The sequence below is a fragment of the Pituophis catenifer genome, unplaced genomic scaffold (assembly GCF_029215685.1).
Source record: "Pituophis catenifer annectens isolate HBS135680 unplaced genomic scaffold, rPitCat1.0.hap2 SCAF_6, whole genome shotgun sequence".
NCBI classification, from domain to species: Eukaryota; Metazoa; Chordata; class Lepidosauria; order Squamata; family Colubridae; genus Pituophis; species Pituophis catenifer.
Window position 1 is genome coordinate 80,881,531 of NW_027256886.1, and position 18,298 is coordinate 80,899,828.

The window sequence follows — 18,298 nt, forward strand, 5'->3', positions numbered from 1 at the left end:
GTGGTGGATGAGGTGGCGGCTTCAAAAAGAACGCTCGCGGCGCCCCCTGCCGGCTGCTTGGTGGGCGAAACAACGGCCAAGTCGCCCTGGGGGCGGGGCTAGCGTTATGAGCACGCGGAGGGTGCCGCTTCACGCTTGCGTAGAATGCGCGGTTGGAAGGGGTGGGTGGGTGGAGCTTGGCTGTGTTTTCCCGGTTACGTGGCCTCGTGAGGGGAAGTGGGTTGTTGGGGGGCTCTTTATTTCGAATGACAGCTCAGGTGTTCTGACCGATTGTGATCGTTTAGGAATGCCCCCCCAAAAAGTATCAGTGGAATGTGCAATCTAATCTAGATAGATATCTCTTCAGTAAATCTAATTCACTACGACTTTTAAGACTTTTGAGTCCTTATTAGTATCCCATGACTATCACCAAATGTTGTATCTTATGATTCTTAACGAATATATTTTATTTTTTCTTCATGAACACTGAGAGCATATTCATTGTGTGTCCAATCTCACTTGGCCAATAAGGAATTCTAATTCTATTCTAATTCTATTCTTATTCTTAATCTATTCTAATTCTAATTCTATTCTTATTCTTAATCTATTCTATTCTAATTCTATTCTTATTCTTTATTCTAATTCTATTCTAATTTTTATTCTGTTCTAATTATATTTTTATTCTATTCTAATATTCTTAATTATTCTATTCTAATTCTATTCTTATTCTTAATCTATTCTATTCTATTCTTATTCTTTATTCTAATTCTATTCTAATTCTTATTCTATTCTATTCTTATTCTTTATTCTAATTCTATTCTAATTCTTATTCTATTCTAATTATATTTTTATTCTAATATTCTTAATCTATTCTAATTCTTATTCTATTCTAATTATATTTTTATTCTATTCTAATATTCTTAATCTATTCTATTCTAATTCTATTCTTATTCTTAATCTAGTCTATTCTAATTCTATTCTTATTCTTAATCTAATTCTATTCTAATTCTATTATTCTAATTCTATTCTAATTCTTATTCTCCTATTCTACTCTAGTCTAGTCTATTCCCTATTCTATTCTATTCTCCCACTCCAGGGAGATGGATGAGAGGCAAAGGAGAGAGCTACGCCGACACAATCCTGGGTCTGTCCCAATGGCCCAAGAAACAAAACATGCACATGATTGGTACTCAAGTCAGACAAGCAGCTTTGAGAGGAAGATGGGAGTCCCTACGGACTGTAACGGATTACAGCAACTCCCCCAACCTTCGAGTCTATGCCGGTGATGGGCATAGACCTCCAACCTGGGCAACTTGAAGACTTGTAGGACTTCAACTCCCAGAATTCCTCAGCCAGCGCATGCTGGGAGTTGAAGTCCGCAAGTCGTAAAGTGGCCAAGGTTGGAGACCCTTGCACTAAAGAGATATGTAGGAATATGTAGGGATTTGTGGGTAAAATAGCAAGGGGGATCGAGCTGAATGAGCCAGATAGTAATTTCAACCTTATCGTTGTTTTTTTCTTGGGTGTGTAATGAAGAGCTCTCTTGTTGCTGACAGCTGCTCTTGAGGGGATGTTTTAAAGCAGGGATCTCCAATCTTGGCAACTTTAAGCCTGGTGGACTTCAGCTCCCAGAATTCTCCAGCTGGCTGGCTGGGGAATTCTGGGAGTTGAAGTCCACCAGGCTTAAAGTTGCCAAGGTTGGAGATCCCTGTTTTATAGCATCACTTCCATAATTCAAGGTCTAATAAGCTTTATAACTGAGAAGCTTAGGAAGACTTATAGGGATGGAGACTACAAGAAGTAGGTTCAGGACCAGGCATATCTCTGAAGCAGGGGTCTCCAACCTTGGCAACTTTTAAGACTCGTGGACTTCAACTCCCAGAGTTGGAAGTCCATGAGTTCACTTCAACTGGGAGTTGAAGTCCACAAGTCTTAAAGTTGCCAAGGTTGGCGACCCCTGATCTAGTACATGGGGTGGGTAATTGGAAAGGGCTAACCTCTATTTTATTCACCCATGTTTCCCATGCCAGCATTTCTAATAAGAATAGTAAGAATAGGCCTTATGTATTTGAACTAAAGATATGTAAGATTTAATCAATTTTTCATTTCCTCTGTTTGTACCACATAGGGAAATTTAAGTCCTCTCTCAAGTGAGAGCAGAACTGAGCCACTGAGCTCTGATGGGCAGTAACATCAGTGAGGCCTGGAGGGTGTTGTGATTATTCTTTGGCAGATCATTAAATGTTTAATCATTTACCAGCACAATATTTACAAGTATTTAGGATAGCTGCAATAAACAGTAAAGCTTGAAAAGACATGCCATATGGGAACATCAGTAAAAAAATTAACCGGAATATTATTTTCATAAGAATCAAGTCATATCCTTTTAGTTTGGTATTGCTTTTAAACATTAAAAAAATATCTAAAAATGTAAAACAGCACACTGGAAAATGCATAACTGGCTTTATACATATACCATTACCTTGGAAATCAGATCTTGACACACTGGAAAGTGTAATAATCACTATCATGTATCTATAATCCAGTACCACTATTTTTTTTTTCTTCCATTCAGTTGTGTCAGATTCTCAGAGGCTGTCTGTACAAGGCCTGCAATTTTCTTGGCAAAGTGTCTCAGAAGTGGTTTGCTATTCCTCCTTCCTAGGACAGACAGAAAGTGACTGGCCCAAGGTTACCCAGCTAACTTTGTGCCCAAGTCTAGACTAGACTAGAATTCATTGTCTCCCAGTTTCTAGCCCGATGCCTTATCCACACCACCAAACAGGTCCCATTTTATTTCCACTATAAATATATGCAAGAGTCCTGAATTATGACTGGAGAAGCATGTGTGACATTCTAAAAATTGAATTCTATTTCCCATTATGCCTAATCAGCACAATAAAAGACTGAAGAATTATAATTTATAATCCAATATGTCAGGGTTCCAACGGATGCCCTAATTAAATCATGAGTCTTGAACCAAGCTTCAAAAGAAATCCAGTTATTTATTAGGAAGTTCATGTCGGCATGTTCCCAAGTGAAGCCAGCTCTGACCCTATGTAATTTACGCCCCAATCATGATTCTGTTTCCCCCCACCCACCCAGGGTGTGTCATCAATCACATTAGCCAATGGAGCAATTTCGCGGGTTGTAGAGACCATTCCCCTCGGGCCGCTGTGGGTAACCCTGGGATACAGCCTTGAGATAAGGTTGGAAGGTTGGAATGTGAATCTGTCTTTGGCTGCTGTGCCATTTCATCGGTTTCCCATCCTCCCTTGCTTATGGCAACTCAAGAGCAGGCCAGGGATGCTTTGCAAGTTGACACAATATATGTTGGATTATATATTGCAACATGTCATGTTGCCCTAGTGTTTCACCTGGTTTAGCAAGATAACAGACACATTAGATTTCTTCTTTCTTGATCAGAAGCTCCTATTCCAGTCAAGGTGGTTTCAGAGCTGTGCAGTATTTTAGAGCAGTGGCCCCCAACCTTTTGGGCACGAGGGACCGGTTCCGTTGAAAGGTTTTTCCGTGGATGAGAGGGGGCGTGGTTTTGAATTCTGCCTGCATCCCACGGCCCAATTTCTGGCATGCCACAGCCTGGTGCCAGTCCATGGCTCGGGGGTTGCCCCAGAAAGTAGGTAATGAACACAGAAAGTTGATTGTAGAGATTTGTCCAGTTTTTGTAAAAAAAAAAATCCTATTTTCTGCAACCAAACCTTCTGAAAGGTTGGACGTATTTGCAAGGTAACACACAAGAAATTATTTCCTCTCAGATCATGACGCTTGAATGTTATATTTAAAATGCACTTTTTAGAATGACCTTTGTAGCATTAATGAGCAGCCTTCTATAAGCCAAGACCCAAGCTGAGAATTCAAATGATTTCAGCTAATAGAAATCAAGAGAAAATAAACAAACCAAAATTCTTAATCCCCATTGATGCTAGCTCAAATTCATTGGAGGAAGGATGAGCTACAAATGTACTACATAAGACCTGAATGGAACTGACTTGGTAAGAAACCAATTCATCTGTTACTAACTACAAAATTCTGTTATAAACAGTACAAAAAAGGCAAAACAAATTCTAAACTTACAAAAGGAAATAGGACAAACCATTTAAGGGCAAAAAGGGCTAAAATAAAACAAGGGTTGTGGTACCTTAAAAAGTGATTTACAAAAGCAAATAATGCAATTGCAAGGTAATTTTATGTACACAGTAATCCTTGACTTATTACACTACTTGGGAGAAGAATTTCTATTTTTAAGTCAGTGCAGTCATAAAGCAATCGTCACATCACCAGCCCCAATTTTATGACCATTTTTATTGAAGTTGCTAAGTGACTCGGGTGAGCATTAAGCAATTACAACTTCTCCAGTTCACATTTTTTTTTAAATCAAACACTGGCTGGGAAGATTGCAATTGTGATCGCAGGCTGCTGCAACTGGTCATAAATTCAAGCCAGTGGTATGATGGTCATAAGTGTGAGGACAAGTCATACATAACTTTTTCTGAGACCATTGTAACTTTGAAAACTAATTAAATAAATGATCTTAAATCAAGGACTATCTGTACTTTTCTTTAGAAGTTCTTTGGTCTTCAGTAAAAATTATTCCCAGATAAGCATGTGGGATTAAAACTGCAAGATTCCAATTTGTCATTATTCTTAATGTGATTAAATGCTATTAGTTTATTTTCCACTATTAGTTTGCATTACATAGAAATGAGACAAGACAAACGCACTGGAAAATACTCATTTTATTAAGTAACATTTTTAAAATATAAGCCTTTGTTCGCATCTTCAAAAATAGCAGTTATGAAGATACAGTAGTATCAGTACAAAATTTTAGAAAAAGACCTATCTTTGTACTACAAATACATAAACAAGTCAATTATTACAGATAGAAAAGTTAGCTCTATCCTTTACAATTATGAATCCAAATATTGAAATTGCATTTGTTAAAAATTACTAAATAGCAAGTCCTTTGTTCCCTTTGTATATTTTTTGCATAATACTTGCTAATACATTGACCTAGTGAAGCCCTGTATCTTGGTTAAAGCAGGTAAATCAGTATGGTATAACAATTACATTATATTTTAGAATTTATCTTGCCATGAAACTAAAAATAGGTTGGATGGTATTTAGCTCACTGAAATATACCTATTTTGAATATACTACTTTAGTTTCATGGGAACAAGTCCTAAGTTGTTTGATGTCTTAATGCCTATGCCTGTGATGGCGAACCTATGGCACTCATGCCAGAAGTGGCACACAGAGCCCTCTCTGTGGGCACGTACGCCGTCGCCAGCTGCTCTTCAGGTTTCTGGCGCTCCAGCACATGCGAAGACCAGCTGGCTGGCGTGCGCATGCGCCCCGGCCAACTGGTCTTCAAGTTTCCAGGGCTGCAGCATGCACGTTCCGGTTTGGGCACTCAGTGCCGAAAAGGTTCGCTATCACTGGCCTATGCTGTGGGAATTTGTAGAGCAAAATATTTCCTTAAGGTACACCCATATTAAAAAGGTTTCTACTTTATAAATTACTTTTTTTGGGGGGGAGCGCAAAAGTGAGTCCTAAGTGAAGTCCAGATGTTTGGGGTTGCAATGCTTATTATCCCTGAATATTGGCTATGCAGGCTAGAACTTCTCAGCACTAGAGACAGAAACATAAGTACCTACTACTCTGGCAACACCAGATGTGTAAAAGGTGGGCAATCTGCAGGCCACACGTGGCATTCTCTCTGCTCCATTTTCAGTTCCTAAGGGAAGGATGTTTTAAGGAGTGAATAATTATCTTACTTTACCTTGTCATTTAAGACTGAAATTTAAAGAAACTACTGCACCATTTAAAACTCACCCACAGCCACAGAAACAGGATTATTTAAAAAATGGATGGAGTAACAAATTTTCAGCTTTTAACACTTCACAAGGAAATGCAAAATGCTCACAAAACATAGCCCTGACAGTATCACCAGCCATGCCTCTCTGGCTTCTAGAGAGGAAACTTTATTCCCTGAAGCTTCTGAAGTATCTTCTACAATAACATGGATAACAAGAACTTAAAACCTATCTTTTTCACTGCCAAATCAAATTTATTTGATAAGACCTTGATATTTTATTTAAAGCCTAACATTCCAAATTAAAAAGTGTTTAGATCTGGTCTGATCTGGTGGAAGAGGCAAGAGGACTATTGATCTGACTTAGTACTGTGAGATTTTCTATATAAAGTGACAAATGTCCTTAAAGGAAACATGAAATTAAGATGAATGTTCTCTTTCTTATCTAATACAAAGTTTACCAATCAAAGGTCTAGACACAGTAAGGGAAAACCTGTGAAAGGTAAATGCTAGGACATACTGTATGCCTTTTAATCACATTCTATTCTTTCTGTACTCAACATAACACTAATAAATACAATGAAATGTAAAAGCAGGCTCTCTTTTTAAGATAGAATCTATTTCGGATGCCCAAAATAATATAGAAACTATAATTTACTTTCTTATATTGGCTAAACCTCCAGGACTGCACACTGAATTGTTAGCTCTTCTCCAGAGAACAGTATATATTTTGCCTGAATATTATTATTTTTTTGCAAGTTTCTTCTTAAGCCAAAAACTTCATCTTCCCTTGGGATTTACTTATCTTTGCTTAAAGCTTAGTTTCAGGTGAAAAAAAATCCATTTTTTTTCAAGTATTCTTTTTAAAATGTTGCTAGGATTTATAGCTATGATAAGCCAAAAACTCTCAACTTCATTTCATTAATTGTTAAATACTATTTAAAAAGCACTTGACATTATTTTTTACATCCAGATGCAATACTAAAGCATGTTATCCTAAAAGATAGGAAGACTTTCTTGACCAGCAAAGGCAAGTCATTTTTCAAGAAACTAGCAAAGAGCCATGTTTTCCAAACTACCACTTCAAAATCAGACCTTTAAATACATGCCTGGCTTTAAAAGAATTCCAGATTTTGCTGTGAGAAAAGGATGAAGTAAGCAGTCAATGTCATCTGTACAGAGTAGGGTTCTTCCTAGCCTACTAATCAAACAACTGAAGTACTCTAGTTTTCACCTATCCCTTACACATTTAAGCACAGCCCAAATAAGAACCTTTCGGCTCTGTTATAAAGAAGTCACCCAAATAACACTGAAAAACACACACACACACACACACACAAATGTGTAAGATTTCTGAAAACACCCACAAAAAATATTTTTTTTTGAAAAAAATATTTTTTTTTTTGAAAAGTGCTGGTTAGATATTAGTTTTCATATTAAATTGGTGCAATACACGATAAAACATTTGACTGCAGAATCTGATTTTTTTTCCTATCCAACATATTCCTATTCCTTTTTACATATAATAGACAAACTGAATTCAATTTTGAAGGATACCTTTGAAATCCTTTAACCTGTTTCAGTACACTCATAAGGAGCAGTTGATAAAAAAAGATAATATTAATTAGTAGAAGAATATTTTGCATACAGAAGTTTCAAGCTTGAATTCTTGGCATCTACAAGGAATGCTGTCTTTGCATGAAAATCTGGACAGCAGATCCCTACAGGTGCAGAACCTATTTGGATAGATGGATAGATGGATGGATGGAAGGAAGGAATATAAATTGCTGAGTGTACAGAAACAGACAACTATGATTTTCATCATCAGCTATGCTAAATGCACAGGCTAACTCAAACCATTACAGCAAACAATACAATAGCCGCATAGAAGCAAACAAACCCAACAGTGTCTTCATGCCACAGGGCATTGAGAGGAATTTCTAAATGAAATGAAAATGGCTGGTTTTATGAGGTGAGGTGTGGTGCAACCCACTTCCATGACCTTAAAACAGCTCTTTGGATCCAAACCATTCAGAGGATTATTTCCAAAATATCCCCGTGTTCTTCCATTTTTTCACACTCTCGACTTGGACAACTGCAGGAATTTAAAAATACAATGTCTTCAACCACAAGATGCCCAATATAGTACAGAAATTCTACAGGTGTGTCATTGTTATTAAGCGCTGGACATCAGCTAACATTTAAAACACTCAGCTATTGAAGCCACAATTAAGAACCTGTCGTGAAATTATTTCATTCATGAAGCCCAGAAATCTAAAGAGCTATTCAGATTCACAAAAGTTTCATTTAGTAAAAATTGGCTAAATATGTTCCTCTCTCAAAAGAAACAAAATATAATTTAATTTTTGGTAGTTGTGAAACCAAAGCATAATATGCATCCAGGTGGTCTTTTCCTTTCTCTTGTGTGACTGAAATAAAGCTCTGTGCTGAGAACAGGAATCCATAGATGCCAGCTGTTTCTCAGAGAATGGGAAGAGCGCAAACAGCAAGCCTCCAGAAAACGATTAGCACAGATGTTTGCTTTTAGCTGAACTGTGTAGATTAGAAGTATACTTGAGGCCTTCTCTTCACTTTGTATTTTAGTGAGCCGTATCGCACCTGGAACAAATAAAGAATGTTGTAAAAGATTTCAAGATATCCAAAACACAATTTCTAATACAAAAAAATCTGATGTTGGTTGCTATTTCCTGATGGGTAGGGGAGGAAATGGCATCCAGCATGAGGATATGAGTAAAGACAAATAGCAACCTGTAACAGAATGCAATCCATTTCACATCTGCACGCAGTTCACCAAAATGACTAATACCATAGGCACAGATATTATAAGGGGATACACAAGTAATCACACTACACAGTGATGGGATTCAAAATTTTTTACTACTGGTTCTGTGGGCGTGGCTTGGTGGGCATGGCAGGGGAAGGATACTGCAAAATGTCCATTCTCACTCCACTCCAGGGAAAAGATACTGCAAAATACCCATTCCCTCCCTACCCCACTAACCTGCTTTCCAGCTCCATTCTCCTGTGCAGGACAACAAAAGAAGACCCAGCCGAACAACTGAGACTCGATCAGCTGAGCCTCAGGAGGCAGTGAATTGGGGGCGGGGCCAACCAGAGGTGGTATTTGCCAGTTCTCTGAACTACTCAAAATTTCCACTACCGGTTCTCCAAAATCGGTCAGAATTGGCTGAATACCACTTCTGACACTACACCATCTCCATCTCACATGTTGCTTGTACCAGGACCTCCCACCACCCCGAGGCACCCCCTGTACAGCTTATCTCCTCACCAGATCCCATAGACTTGGCCTCCTCCCGTCCTCCATTATCTTCCACTTACCTCTTCCAAACATTGCCTCTCCCAAAAGAGCACCCAGCCAATGTGACAAGTGGCCTTCCTACATAAACCGCGTTGTACCATTCTGGAAACAGGCACCATTCTCACAATCTATCAGAAGGGCCAAGTTTCCCAAAGTGTGATTTGGAAAATTGCACCCTTTGAAAGATAGCTACCGATAGAATGTCACTCCCCTCCAGAATGTCACAAGGCAGCCTCTGTAGGAAGGCTGTGCGTTGCATCAGTGGGACACGCTTTCAGAAAGACAATATTTGGAAGAGGTAAGGAAAGCAAAATGTGATGGAGTGGGAAGGAGCCCCAAGCTCTCTGGGATGCAGTGGGGCAGAATGGAAGTAAAGAAAGGCAGGTGGGGGCAGTTGCAGCATCCTTGCAGTTGGTCTTATGGGTGGGCGGCAGTGGTGGAATTCAATTTTTTTTACTACTGGTTCTGTGGGCATAGCTTGGTGGGCATGGCAGGGGAAGGATACTGCAAAATCTTCATTTCCACCCACAACAGGGGAAGGATACTGCAAAATCCCCATTTCCTCCCCACTCCTGGGGAAAGAATATTGCAAAATCTCCATTCCCACCCCACTCTGGGGCCAGCCAGAGGTGGTATTTGCTGGTTCTCCAAACTACTCAAAATTTCTGAAAAAACGGGCCAAAAAAAGCCTCAAAAATGGACCAAAAAAAGGCCGGCAGGTGGGCGGGCCTTCGGCAATATTTGGTCTATAAGATGCACAGATATTTTCATCCCCTTTTGGGAGACAAAAAAGTTTGTCTTATAGTCTGAAAAATACGATAATGATTTCCACTTTTTTATTTATAGCATTTCATACTGCCAAGAGCAGATATACTTGCCTCTTTGCGTCCTTTTATCGTTTTTACCGATTTCATACTTTGTGTTCGACGGAGACCTCTCTGAGCAAACATCTCGTCTTCTGAATATGTCCCTTCCCTCTCTTCATCTGTTTTATCATCTTCAGAATCCTTTTTTACTGGAATACCATAACCTGAGGGGTAAAACCAAAATTCAAAATACTGTTTTACTGATTTATCATTTCCTACCTTAAAAAAGAACGTTCAAATGTTTCAAGCTTTATATTTAAGGCTTAAAAATTTTTAAGAAAATGAGGCAATTTCCCCTCCTCAAAATGATAGCTATACAAAATTTGTAACTATTCTATATGCTTGAAGGTAAAATGCAGCACTAAAAAGACCCAGAAAACACTTGTTTTCATCCATACCTGTGATAGTAAATGATCTGGCCAAAGTGAAAATAAAGGAAAACTGGTTTGTGTAAATTAAGTAGGTGGGGAAAATTCATGAAGGACTGGAGAGATGAACCTCTTTGTGTAGGGTTACATTACTCATTTAGAAAAACCAGTGGTGGAATTCAATTTTTTTTACTACCGGTTCTGTGGGCATGGCTTGGTAGGTGTGGCAGGGGAAGGATACTACAAAATCTCCATTCCCACCCCACTCTGGGGCTAGCCAGAGGTGGTATTTGCCAGTTCTCCGAACTACTCAAAATTTCCACTACCGGTTCTCTAGAATCTGTCACAACCTGCTGAATAGCACCCCTGAGAAAAACTCTTTGAAGCAATAATATCAATTCCATGCCTATACCCCAAGCTGATGATTTTGGAGGCAGGCAGTAAAAAGCAAGGCCTACAAGAGCCTTTGAGGGAATTTTCTTTGAAACTCTGGCAGCAAATCCCATAGAGTCAACATTCCAAGTTTCAAGAGAGGGAACAGTGGCTCTGGTGATCTGACTTCAATGGAGGGTCACCCACCACTGCTTACCGTATTTTTAGGACTATAAGATACACCTGACTATAACACGGACCTAAATTTAGAAGAGGAAAACAAAAAAAGTTTTTGGCCTCCCTTTTTCTGGGCCTTTTTCAGCCTTTTTTCAGCCTGTTTTCAGGGCTTTTTTCGGCCCATTTTCTAGGCCTTTTTTTTGCCCGTTTTCAGGGCTTTTTTTTTGGCCCATTTTCAAGGCTTTTTTCAGCTCGTATTTTAGGGTTTTTTCAACCCATTTTTGGAAAAAGTGGGCCAAAAAAGCCTCGAAAATGGCTGAAAAAAGCCCTGAAATAGGCTGAAAAATGGCCTAAGAAAGGTGGAAAAAAGGCCCGAAAATAGGCCATGCGGAGGCAAAAAAATGGCTGGCAGATGGGCGGGGCTTTGGCAATATTTGGTCTATAAGACGCACAGACATTTTCACCCCCTTTTGGGAGACAAAAAAGTGTGTCTTATAGTCTGAAAAATACGGTATACAAAACCTAGAAAAGCAGAACTAGCCCAACTTAATAATATACCAACCTAAGGGTTCATTGGGATTCGAGCCCTTGCTTTTCTTTTTGGTACCAGGCAAAGTCTGATAGTGCCTTTGTCCTATTGGCTCATCATCTGGTATTGCTGTGAGGTCATGCATGCTGAAACTCCGCAGCTTCTCTGTTATTGCTCCTTGACCCTGTAGCATTGAAGAGGAAAAATGAGATGTCATTCAATGGGAGGAAGGAATCCTCTCTCCAAACTGATATACAGTCACGTGAAAAAGAGTGCACCTCACTGAAATTTTTGTCTTGACTTCTTCAACACATTTTAACATACAGCTATTAGATCTTCATTTCAACAATATTGATAAAAGGAGATATCATAATTATCACACACCAGTTACAGCTGAGAGTTTTAGGTGCCAAAATACATCCCAAAAATTGGATCAGCTGATACAAAGATGGGCTTGTACCCAGTGGTGGAATTCAAATTTTTTTACTACCGTTTCTGTGGACATAGCTTGGTGGGCGTGGTGTGACTTGGTGGGCGTGGCAGGGGAAGGATACTGCAAAAGCTCTAATCCCACCCCATTCCAGGGGAAGGATACTGCAAATCCCCATTCCCTCCCCACTCCTGGGGGAAGGATATTGCAAAAACTCCATTCCCACCCACTCTGGGGCCAGCCAGTGGTGGTATTTGTCAGTTCTCCGAAGTACTCAAAATTTCCGCTACCAGTTCTCCAGAACCTGCTGAATAGCACCCCTGCTTGTACCCAAATACATTCAGCAATACTTTTTAAAATACCCATATACAGGTAGTCCTCAACTTATGACTGCTGCCCTGCCAGGAAGAGAAGGGGCCAAGACCCTGCCAGCCAGGATGATCCTTTGCATTACGCCTTGTCACATATCATTACTGGCCGGAACAATCCTTACTACAAACGGCTGATGAGGAAGGATCGCTGCTGCAGGACAAACCACAACATGATGGATCGTTTAGACCAGCAAAGAGATGGAATAAGGCATGGCATGCTGCAAAGAATTGCCCTGGCCAGCCAGAATTCCTTTCCAGCATGCCTAAAAATGATGGGTCTTCAAATCCTATGCGATCAGGTCTCTGCTTTAAGAATGACATACTGTATGGAGTTCACCGGGAAGAAAAAACAATTGTATTCCTTCCTTTGCCATGAAGCTTGCTGAGTAAGCATGAGCCAACCACTCTCTTTCTTATTGTAATCTAATTCTCCATCCAATATTTGTCAGAATAAATGGGGGTGGGGAAAAGTGTAGAAACCAGGTAATCTGAGCTTTGCAGAAAAAGGGTATATCACTTTAAATTAAAAGAGTAAGAGAAGTACCCAATTGTCGCCTGGGCATGCACCTTTTTTTTTTTTTAAAGGACAGGAAAAAGGAAAAGAAAACACAGCCAATAGGAGCTACCAATCAGGTCTTGACTGAGCAACAGCACACTTTGCCCCTCCCCCATGCCCGATACACCTATCATTACCTTGAAAGCAGAGGTGGTATTCAGCCGGTTCGTACCGATTTGGGCAAACCGGTAGCGGAGATCGCGGGTGGGCCTGCCCACCCGCCCCGGCACTATGCCGTCCTATTTAGCCACGTTTTTGAGGCCCAGCGCATGCGTGGAAAGTGTACACGTGAGCAATGCGCATGCGCATAAAGCCGGGCACATGCATGGAAGGTGCACACGTGCACAAAGTGAGCGTGCACTCACGCAACAAACCGGTGGTAGAAACCCACCACTTCTTGGAAACCAAACAAGTCACACCCTCTGTGAGGCAGAGCATCTTTACTACTACAGTGTGGTATTGATGGTTCAATGTCCTCTATGGAGTGAAGCGCTGCCTTTGCCTAAGTAGAGAATGTATGTTGACCGTGTTTTCTTTTGTGACTAGTGGCAGCAGAGTTTCCTGCACTTCGGGCATGAGCTAGGAAGCCGTGGCAGGCAAGCGACTACTGCAGGCGGAGACAAGGGAATGTGGGCTGGCAAGCACCCATGGCACAGCACCAGGTCATAAATGCAAGCAGGGCCAAATTTTTATTGTCTGACCCAAAGTCACAATTTTAAGAAATGGTCTCAAATTCCATTTTTTCAGTACTGTTATGACTTCGAAAGGTCACTGAACAAATGACATTAAACAAGGACTACCTGTATCTTGTATGTATGTGTGTGTTCAGTTTGCAATAGCAATGCAAAATACATTGCACCAAACGATAAAAGTTACTTACCTTTAGCATACAATTGACAACATTTTCAAATGTTAGATTAAGAACTATGTTTAGCATAATTGTTTAATTCAAATTGCACTAAGAAATTTATTATCTTTATCTAATATAACATCAAAAAATGTCACTTTGCGGGAGAGTTGGATGGCATAAAATTTTAGTAAATGGGTGGCATAAACATTAAATAGATGAATAAGCATAAATGAATAGAAACAAGCAAACAAACAGAAGTTTATTTCCTCCCAAATATGAGAGAATGACTAATAATGTAGTGCCACCTATATTTTCTGGACAGGAAGATTCTATTACAAAGTGGAAAAAAAATGTGACTAACATAAATATGTGATAAGAAAAATATAGCAGTATGTCCTAGAATAATGTTAGACACTTACAATAAACCTCTTGATGGCACAATGAATTTTATTCCAATCCTTATGTATTATATAGTTTAAAATGGTACAAGAACACTATTCATGGAATAAAAACAAGGCATATGCAAAGAAAAAAATACCATAATTCTTTTATTTCTGATTTAATGATTAGTAGATTTTAAGCTGATATTGTAATAATTTAGGAAAATCACTTAAAATTTCTGATTTTTAAAAAATCACAATTAAGCAAAATAGATGAGTATAATGTGAATCCAGAGTCTACGGTTTATTACTCTGGATTCACATATATTCATCCATTTTGCTTAACCGTGATTTTAAAAAACCAAAAAGTTTAAGCCTGAACAATACACTACAATAGGTTCCAGTTTCCAAATGTAACAGCTGGGTTTATTACAACATAAAGTAAAGGTAAAGGTAAAGGTTCCCCTCGCACATATGTGCTAGTCGTTCCCGACTCTAGGGGGTGGTGCTCATCTCCGTTTCAAAGCCGAAGAGCCAGCGCTGTCTGAAGACGTCTCTGTGGTCATGTGGCTAGCATGACTAAACGCCAAAGGCACACGGAATGCTGTTACCTTCCCACCAAGTATTTTTATACTTGCATTTTTTACGCGCTTTCGAACTGCTAGGTTGGCAGAAGCTGGGACAAGTAACGGGAGCTTACTCCATTATGCGGCACTAGAGATTCGAACCACTGAACCGCCAACCTTTTGATCGACAAGCTCAGCGTCTTAGCCACTGAACCACAGCGTCCCTGTTTCTTTTTTTCGTACAACATAGTGAGCCCAAAATGACACCTGTTTTTTGTTTGTTTGTTTGTTTGAGCCAAGTTATATAACTGAATAAGCCTGGGTCACTGCATTTAAAAAAAGAAAAGACTCCTAAGCCTAATATAAATGAACATGCTAGCAGCTACAGTTAAAGAAAGAAATGATACAGAGTGCTAATAAAATCATGGGAACAAGCTACAAAACAGTATTAGTGTGGGATTGTCTTCAAGCAGCTCTGCAAGGAACATAATTGCAGGTGGGCAAGTTGGTGTAAGGTTGCTGTACAGTAGTGGCAAAAATTGTGGGAACCTTTTGGGAAAAGTGTATTTTTGAGGTTTGATGGCTAATAACACCACTTTTTTTGGGGGGGGAGTTTCTGGGTTAAGGTCTGGGAATAACCACTCAATCTTGGTTTCACATTAGAACAGCTGCAGAACTCAAAGACTTGGTTCACCCCATGGGAAGATCTTGTAAGGCCGTAATTCATGCTAAAGGTTACCCAACTAAGTATTAACTGACATGGTGATCATTTTTGTATAACTCGTTTTTCCTACGTGATTCATATTTCTTCTTTATACTGTAACTGCTATTCTAATAGCAAATCCTTCATCAAAGTTTTTGCATTACATTCTTGATTAAATTATCTTTCTATTGATACTACTCCAAAAAAAAAAAAAAAGTGGTGTTATTAGCTAGTTTTAGAAAATACAGTTTTCCCAAAAGTTTTCCACAATTTTGGCCACTACTGTATGTATTAAGCAACTGAAAGAGCTTCTGAGTGCGTCCCAAGAAGATGCCTGTTAACGTTGGGTCTGGCTTGGGTGGCTTCCAGAGAAATTGTGTGATCTCACTTGTCTCTTTGTAAGCAATTTAAAATACAACTTGTTTGCAAATGTCAATTCCCATCAATATTAAGCTAGGCTTTTTTGCAGGTTACAATTTAACTGAAATTCTATGTAAGTGTTTCTAGATTTATGACTGTAAACAGCTGTCGGGTGATAATTCAGAACTGTTTCCTTCCTATCCAGTGGTGAAATGTAAAATTTGTTACTACCGGTTCTGTGGGCGTGGTTTGGTGGTGGTGGTGGGGGGTAATGTGACTGAGTGGGCGTGGCCAACTTTTTTTTCATCTTCGGCTGAAGAGGTTGTAAAATAATGCTTTTAAAAGCCTCTGACGATCCCAGCTGAGTTGCCTGATCGTCAGAGGCTTTTTTTTTCTTTTAAAAACATTTTTTCTACAACTTCTTCGGCGGAAGAGATTGTAAAAAAATGCTTTTAAAAGCCTCTGCCGATCAGGCAACTCAGCTGGGCTCATCAGAGGCTTTTAAAAGCATTATTTTACAACCTCTTCGATCCCAGCTGAGTCGCGCAATCATCAGAGGCTTTTTTTTTACTTTTAAAAGCATTTTTTCGGCTGAAGAGGTTGTAGAAAAAAATGCTTCTAATTTTTTTTAAAAAAAAGCCTCTGATGATTGCATGGCTCAGCTGGTCATGGGGGGGGCAGGGATTTTTGCTACCGGTTCTCTGAACCACCCACAGCCATCACTACCGGATCGGGCGATCCAATCCGAAACGGGAACATTTTACCTATCCTACACAGCCCTCGTCTCTTTCCTCTGTAAAGGTTAATTTAATACCCTCCAAAATTAATTAAATTTAGCTACTAAGTCCATAATTTAGTGTGTAAATTGAGCCTTATTCAAATTATGACTCTTTCAATGTTTATTCTGTAAAGTCTGAGCGCCATATTAAAAGCCTGCCTTGATAAATTTATACACTAGTATTATTCGCCATCCTCTCAATTCTGCCTGAAATAAATTTGGTTTAATAGAATCCCAGATCAGAGGTGGTATTCAGCCGGTTCGGACCGATTCGCCTGAAATGGTAGCGGAAATCGCAGGTGGGTCTGTCCACCCGCCCCGGCTATATGTCATCCAATTTAGGCACGTTTTTGAGGCCGGGCACATGCACGGAAGGCATGTCTGCTAGCAAAGCACATGCGCTGAAGGCAGGGCGCATGCGTGGACTGGGTGCGTGCACTCACATTTGCGGAGTGCACTTACATAGGGAAAGTAAGTGAATACCAATCCTGTCCCAGATGTGAAGGGCTGAATGGAGTCATTTAATTTTTTTAAAAAACATGTCTAACTGTTCAAATAACAGCACTTATTAGAGGTATATGATCATCTAAGTACAGCTCTAATCCATAGCACAAATGCTGACTTTTGTATCTTTGTTCTTAAGAAAAAAGAGCTAATATTAGCAACTGTAATTATTAGGTAAACATGCACACATTTAAAGTATTTTGTAAGAAAGCAAAATGAGAAGTTGTTCTGACAGCTCTAATCTCTGGAGGTCACCCTGTTTGAAGCAAAGGAAATGAAATGTTTCCGCAGCAGGCAAAGCACCAACTGGAAACCATAAACAAGCCACATCATTTGAAAAAAGGAACCTGCCTTTATTTCAGGAAGTTAAGATTCAAGACATTTCAGGAAAGGGCTGCGGTGATCACAGGTTAGCAAGATAAGAATACTTGCCTTAGGAAACTCTAGGTTTATCTACTATAATCGCAGGAATGCCAGGGTCATGTCATTTTTATCAGCTCTAATCCGTAAGACGTTAAGGGATTCAGATGGTGACATAAATAGCGGCAGATGAATAACAGAAGAATTCTGCTGTTAGTATACTGAATGCCCCCAGTGACTGCGAAACAGCAATGGGAATAAGTCATGGACTACTCAGGTTTATCTTAGGAGGTCCTTTGGGGTTAGACAATTAGGGGCTTTGTGACCTATATCACACACTAAGCCTTGATTTGTTTACTCATAGTATCTGAGTATATCACAATTGGCTAAATTTACACAAACACACTAAACTACAAGCAAGAAAGCCAGACAATGTTCGAATTAATGATATAGCTGAATCTCACCCAAGTCTTCTGGGGCTCTTAATTTAGTTGCTGCTCAATTTAAGGATGTAAGTGAAACAAACTATTCAATTGTCTGCATCTTTCTGGAGATAGATGCTGAAACTGAAAATCAGTTTCTCTACAATTTCACCATGAGAAAAATAGAATAAAACGAATAAACATGGGTTTGGTCAGCATGAATAATGTGATGTAGAATACTCTGGCATTACAAAATTGAGATTTCTCATCATGGAAATGCTCATAGTAAACCGAATTGCTGAAAATCTCACCTAAGATGGACAAGCAAGATGAAATAATTCCATCTACCGTTAAAAGAAGCTAAATTACTGCACAGCTGTTTGTGACCTGATCAGCATTAGAATCTGGCTGCTTCTATAAATAGCCGTTTAAAGTCATAAAAAATCCTGGTTCTTGGTTCCTTTTTAAGCAATGGTAACATGCTCAGCAGCTTGTTACTAGTCTCCTCTAGCAGAAATTGCTATCAGACTAGTAGTGGGTTGCTACCAGTTCAT

General features: G+C 39.4%; 1 protein-coding gene across 1 annotated transcript in view; it reads right to left on the bottom strand.

The window, feature by feature from the left end:
• Nucleotides 1–4,718: 4,718 nt before the first annotated feature.
• REEP3 (receptor accessory protein 3) overlaps nt 4,719–18,298 on the bottom strand; it is a 50,626-nt gene continuing 37,046 nt past the window's right edge. The window contains exons 6-8 of the mRNA XM_070945380.1: nt 11,498–11,648; nt 10,031–10,182; nt 4,719–8,431 (exon numbers count right to left, since the gene is read on the bottom strand). Of these exons, the coding sequence (XP_070801481.1) occupies nt 8,375–8,431; nt 10,031–10,182; nt 11,498–11,648 (360 nt within the window). The 3' untranslated portion in view covers nt 4,719–8,374. The remainder of the gene's footprint in view (nt 8,432–10,030; nt 10,183–11,497; nt 11,649–18,298) is intronic.